Source organism: Notolepis coatsorum (assembly GCF_963971535.1).
Source record: "Notolepis coatsorum genome assembly, chromosome: 10".
Taxonomy (NCBI): Eukaryota; Metazoa; Chordata; class Actinopteri; order Aulopiformes; family Paralepididae; genus Notolepis; species Notolepis coatsorum.
Window position 1 is genome coordinate 23,481,427 of NC_140174.1, and position 6,326 is coordinate 23,487,752.

Here is a 6,326-nt window from a genome sequence, read left to right on the forward strand (position 1 = left end):
GCTTTTTTACCGATATCCGATATACCGATATTGTGTAACTCTTCATTTCCGATACCGATATCAACCGATACCGATATATGCAGGGTTCCCCCCCCCCCCCCCCCCCCCCCCCCCCCAAAAACAGAATAATTTCAGGTAATTAACATTACATATCTCTTGTCATGGAATGAACACAACATTATGGATACTTTTGACACTAAATAAATTAAGAATTTGTTCTTACTTGCTTGCCTGGGTAAATAAAGGTTAAATAAATGTAAAAAAATATATACGGTATATATTTTTTTACATAATATACAGTACTACTAACTATTACTCTGTTGGATTTAACATTTAATATACTACTAACTATTACTCTGTTGGTTTTAACATTTTGAAATGCCATGTCAAAGAAAGCATTAGGACTTGGGAGGTTTAAGCTACTAAAACAGTAAAAAAGAAAAAGTGCCAAAATGCACTCAGGTCTGTAGCACTCAAGTTCGACACTGACCCTTAGCTGCCAGAGTTGTACCCTTCCTGCTGACTTGTTGTACAGAACTTGTAAGTCGCTTTGGATAAAAGCGTCAGCTAAATGACAAAATTATGTAAACGATGACTTGTTTAGAACTCGAAACCCAAGCTTTCAGACTTGTGACTTGCTTGAGACTTGCCTGTTTTGACTTGAGGCTTACTTGCAAAACAATGACTTGGTCCCACCTCTGCCTAACAACCCTGAAAACCCTTCAAGTCACTGAATCCAACCAGCCATTCTCTCCTTTGTGCAGGTTTAACAAGTCTAGAACGTCCATTTCTCTACTCAACAGTGAACATGAGGAGGTGCAAGTCATTCAAGTAATTCAAGTCATGATCTCCTTGAAACTGAACGTCACGCACAAATAAAAGCCTGGAAAATGTAAAGTCTTTACATGGAGAGAATAACATTTACATTTTACATTTAGTCATTTAGGTCAACAGGTCAGCAGGAAGGGTACAACTCTTTCAGCTGAGTAACAATGTTCATCAAACAGTGTTGAAGTCTTCAGTGCATAGTAGTAAAGACATTAGTATAGTAGGTAGTAATATAGGCAAGGACGATTATTTAGTGGAAAAGTGCATGATAGTGAAAAATTAAATGTCAATTTTTCAACATGTGATGTAACAACAAAAGCACACGGAAAGAAATACCATAAAATTATGTATCGCATAGAAAGACTTACTTCCAAGAGCCAAGACTTTTCAGGATACTCAGAGACTTCAACATGTTTGCGGTGGAGTCAAGTCTGCTATTGATCCAGTCGAACTCCTGTACTGACCCAGCTCCTCCACGCCGGACCGGTTACTGCATTCAGGGAGGTGCGGCTGGTGCAGTGGATGTGAGAGTACTGGGTACTCGTGGCGTGTCACTCAACGGTTTTCGTTCTCCTTTCTGTCTCGGCCCCAGACGCCCCTCTCACACACACATTGTGAATGAGGAAGTCCCATAGATGGAGTATAGAGGTAGAGAGAGAGACAGAGGTAGAGAGAGAGAGGTAGAGAGAGGTAGAGAGAGAGAGAGGAGATTCTGACAGCTTCAGTAGTCACATGGCAATAAAACCACAGCAGCCTACGTTCTGTCGTGAGGGAGGAACAGGTTGTTTGGTATCGTGAAAGTGACATTGAGTCATTACTAAACATATCTGATTGTCAGGTGAAGAATGTTTAATGGCAGCTCCATGAAATGATGTAGATGAAGGAAATAGCAACAACTTGTCTTATAGGGACTGCTACCTTATCATTTGATTGAGATGTAATTAACGCAACACACGGATTCAGTGTCCCCTGGTGACATCACTGGTGGCCATAATTCAAACTCATTTACTCTCAATTACTGTCAAACTAAATCAATGTTTGCAAAACTGTTTAGAGTTTTTGGACGTGTGAGATCATGTGCAAAATAAATCAGTGTCGTTTTTTTGGTGAAGTGCCCCTTTAATAATGTAATCGCTTTTCTTTTTCTTGTCAAGTTTGTCATGTTTTCTCTGCCAGTGTGCTTAATGTCTCTGTGCCTAGATGATCTAGATCTGTGTTGACGTCAATAGAGAGTGACAGTGGCTCAGGAGGTAGAGCAGTCGTCTGGTAATCCGGAGGTTCCCAGTTCGATTCCCACTCCTCCCAGGCAGCCTATCGAAGTGTCCTTGAGCAAGACACTTAACCCCTAATTGCTCCCGATGAGCAGGTTGGCACCTTGCATGGTTGCCTCCGCCATCGGTGTGTGAGTGAATGGGTAAAAATGTGTGGAACAAATTGTAAAGAGCTTTGGATAAAAGAGTTATATAAATGCACAAATGGCAATGAAACGGTTGCAGTCTAGGATACAGCGCTTCATATAATACTTAAGTTGTTTCTGTCAAAATATGGCTTCTATCTGTGCTTCTATAAATGAGTAATAGCAAGTTGAAAAGGATGGGAGAACTTCAAAAGAGGAAACTATTGAATCTGGTGAATGCTTTATGCAGTTGGCGCAAAAACAGTGACAATAAATGATACAATTTATATTATGTTTAACAAATGCCACTTGATAACCAGGCAAAAGTATCAAGATGATGCATTAAATTCTGCATAAGAAGTTCAGTGGCGAATCCTTGTGGAAGCCAACGGAAGCCATGCCTCCCTATATTCATATCAATTCATATCAAATTATGAAATATGAAAAAAAAAAAAAAAAAATTAAATATAATTTTTTTTTAATATAGTTTACATTCTTTTTCATCTGTGCATCTGTGTTTTTTTTTTTTTTTTTAATGTCTCCCTCTTCTCCTTCTCACTCCCTCTAACACACTGTCAGACTGTGCTCACTACTGCAGCTAGTATAGGAGAGAAGCAGTGGGTAGGTCTCTTTCTCCAGGCTTCCAGCATTATAGAGTGAGTCCAAACTCCAAATCCGATCCTAGCCAATCAGATTCGAGCTGACTGCCACTGTGCCACACCCTAAAAGTTTAAAACGGAGCTGGGAGGAAGACGTTCAGCATATTTTCCACCTGGAGGCGGGGCAGGTCAGAAGTTCACGTTTCCACCCGACTACCTAACGTGACATCCCATTAGTACTGAGGACCAGCGCAGAGCACACCACTGTGGATATTATGATTTAACAAATCTATCTGGCAAGAGGAGGACCACATTATTGACCAGGTAAGAACTGAGCAGCCTGACTAAGGACTAACTAACGTTATCAGGCAAGCTTGTATACTGCAATGCAAGCCAGGGGCTGGAATACGCAGTAACTTATTCCTCCGTAGTAGCCAGGTTAATGTGCACCATCAAGCACTGCTTAAAAGCTAGCGGTGGGTCCAAAATATATCGGATATAAATGTCAAAGGTACCCAGCGTTCCATTAGGGTTTCACACACAGATGCGGCGGGGTTTGAAAGCTTGGCGTTGCTAATAAACATTTTAAATCATTTTTATAAACGAGTAAAACTGAGGCTGAAATGACTGCTTCCGCATTTTACAGTAGGAGCCATGGGCGGAGTTTATGGGGGTTCAGGGGGTGCATTGCCTTTTTTTTTTTTCTTTTTTTTTTTTTTTTTTTTTATAAATCAAGATTATTTTTATTTTAATAAAATTATAATTATTGTGAGAAACAAATCTGAATTCTATTATGTTTTGTTTTACAATACATTCATTTTATAGTAGTAATCATGTCACATTATAAGGCGAACCTTCTGTAGTGTGGCAGTGAAAGGGTTAACGGCAACGCGGGCCAGCAGCAGCAGCAGCAGCGCGATACAAAGCCACTTATTCTGAGATGATAATTAATGTATCTGGATAACCAATGCACGAATTTTGTCGAGGCAGGTAGCGTTATTTCGGGAAAATTGATATCTATAGCCTGGTATATTTTTCGTCCACGAAAAATGGAGGCTGTAATAATTATTATTGCTCGAGAGTCTCTATGAATAATAATAATTAGAGCCTAAGTCAGTTAAAAATGATCCCCCGTAGTGCTGTGTGTGTGAGTGTGTGTGTGTGCTGCTGTACTACCTAAATAAAATAAAAAATTAGGGGTTAGGGCATTGTAAAAACGCTAAAATAATAAAATAAAGGTCCAAAAAAATCGCGCGCGCCCGCTGCGCGTGGGCATAGTTCGCCAAGCAGTCGCACCCCCTGGCGTCAAGTTCAAACTCCGCCTATGGTAGGAGCGCTCTGATGGCTGGGCGCGCGGCGCAACAGACACGTGAATGAATGAATGAATGAATGAATGAGAACTTTATTTAACAGATTGCAGAATGGGTACAATACAGTACGGCTCAATACACACAATTGTTAAGGGGATGCAGACCAGAGAAATACGTTTGTCTTGTCACGTTTGTCTAATAGACAGTCATATTCTCTCCCGGTGTTCTGCGGAATCCTACTCCCGAGTCCCTCCTCGAAAACAACACCGGCCGTATGTATATTTCTCTCCCACCCACCCACCCCCTCCTAATGTACAGTCCCCTCCCCATCATATGTATATACTCTGTCAGGATCTAGGGGTAACAGTACTGTATATTTGATGTCATGATGTCTTGTATGTCATAAATGTCACTAGTATGAATTGAAAATGGGGGACCCTGATGTAAACAAGACAAACGTCTTTCTCTGGTCTGCATCCCCTTATACAATTGTGTGTATTGAGCCGTACTGTATTGTACCCATTCTGCAATCTGTTAAGAAAGTTTGACTGGCCGCCGAGCCATACTGTAGTGTACATGGTGACTACTTGACTTAAAAAAAAAAAAAAAAAATTTAATAAAAAAATTTAATAAATTTCTTTTAATAATTTGTTTTGGCTTCCCCTGTTATTTTACCCACGCGACGCCACTGAAGAAGTTGTATTTTATACCCACTCCTCTCCAACTCTGGTGTCTTGTGCCTGGTGACTATGGCGAAAATACAGGTAAATGAATAAATCATTATTTTCAAATACTTTATACTAGCATTCAAAAAGTGTAAATCGGTGGTTCTCAAGCTTTTTTCATATCAATGGCCTCCAACTTGATACACATTAAATACCGGGACACGGATTCAAACTTTGTTAATAAAGTAGGATAGCAAACTCGTATCTCGTTTACCGACCCGTCCAACTTGCACCATTGTTTACGTGGTGGGCTTAGCTGGTGTATTTTCACACAAGCCGCAATGTGATCTACTTTTCAACAAGTTATTCATGAACTTGAGTTTTACAGTGCGTTTTTCTTTTAGTATTTTGATTACTTCATAATCATCAACCTTTATTTATACTCGAAAAGACAATTGAGGTCACCCTCATTTTCAATGTCGTCGAGACTTACATTTAGCTGATGCTTTTATCCAAAGTGACTTACAAGTTCTGTACAACAAGTCACTTAATGGCCAGATGAAGCTGGTTTTCAATGCTTGGTGATGATATAACTTGTCATATCTCGGTTACATCATATTTAGACTGTTACTCACACTAAAGAACCTCAATGGGGGTTCCTCATCATCACACCCCTGCAGTGTTGCAGACCCCAGATCCCAGCAGTCCACCTGTGGCAAAGGGGGGCCCTCAGCCTCTCACCAGCGGTCACGGTGATCCCCTCACCTCTCACCAGGTTTACCACCAACGCCTCGCCCACAAAGGAAAACAAACTAAATAAAACACGACATAGACCACTGCACTTCCGCGTTACATGGAGCTTGTGACTTAATGTTGCTTATAGCCTTGACGTCAAGGCTCTAAATAAACATTAATTCATTATATCCCCATGCTCCCTTTCCCCCCCTCACCAAGCCAAGTCTCTCACACGAGTTCAAAATACTGGAAGTGTTGCGGTGGTCTATAGCCTGTTTCCAGGCCATTTAACAGTTTAAAACAACACCAACTGATGGATATGTTTATAGATTATCACTAGGTTAAATATATTTTTCGAATCAATCTTAATTTCAACAATCAAATATCGATTCACAAAATCCCAGATCGAAAGTCATTGTTTTTTGTATGCTATATTGTGTCGACTGCTGTAGTGTGTTGGTCATGTTACATTCAATAATGGGGGTCATCCCTATGTTCCCCGGGTCCTATGTTCCCCAATTGATGAACATTTTATAAATTTTTTATTATTTTATTAATTATTAATGTCCGCCTTGTTTCGAACTGGTTAAGCTTAGGCCCTCTTTCAAAGTTGGTTACGGTTAGAGTTTGGAATCAGGGCTGGTGGTCTGACTATCTATCGCTACCGGGGAACATAGGACCCGGGGAACATAGACATGCTTCCAAATAATGCACCAAGTTAGTGTTCCTTACAGTTTACAGCATTGGTTAACTGAGAATATTTTCTATCCAAGCAAAATTGGTATTTTCTTAC

At 40.3% G+C, this 6,326-nt stretch overlaps 1 protein-coding gene across 1 annotated transcript in view; it reads right to left on the reverse strand.

The window, feature by feature from the left end:
• Positions 1 to 1,282, reverse strand: part of sh3bp1 (SH3-domain binding protein 1) — a 64,579-nt gene extending 63,297 nt beyond the window's left edge. The window contains exon 1 of the mRNA XM_084323545.1: positions 1,197 to 1,282. Within this exon, the coding sequence (XP_084179671.1) occupies positions 1,197 to 1,240 (44 nt within the window). The 5' untranslated portion in view covers positions 1,241 to 1,282. The remainder of the gene's footprint in view (positions 1 to 1,196) is intronic.
• Between the last annotated feature and the right edge of the window lie 5,044 nt (positions 1,283 to 6,326).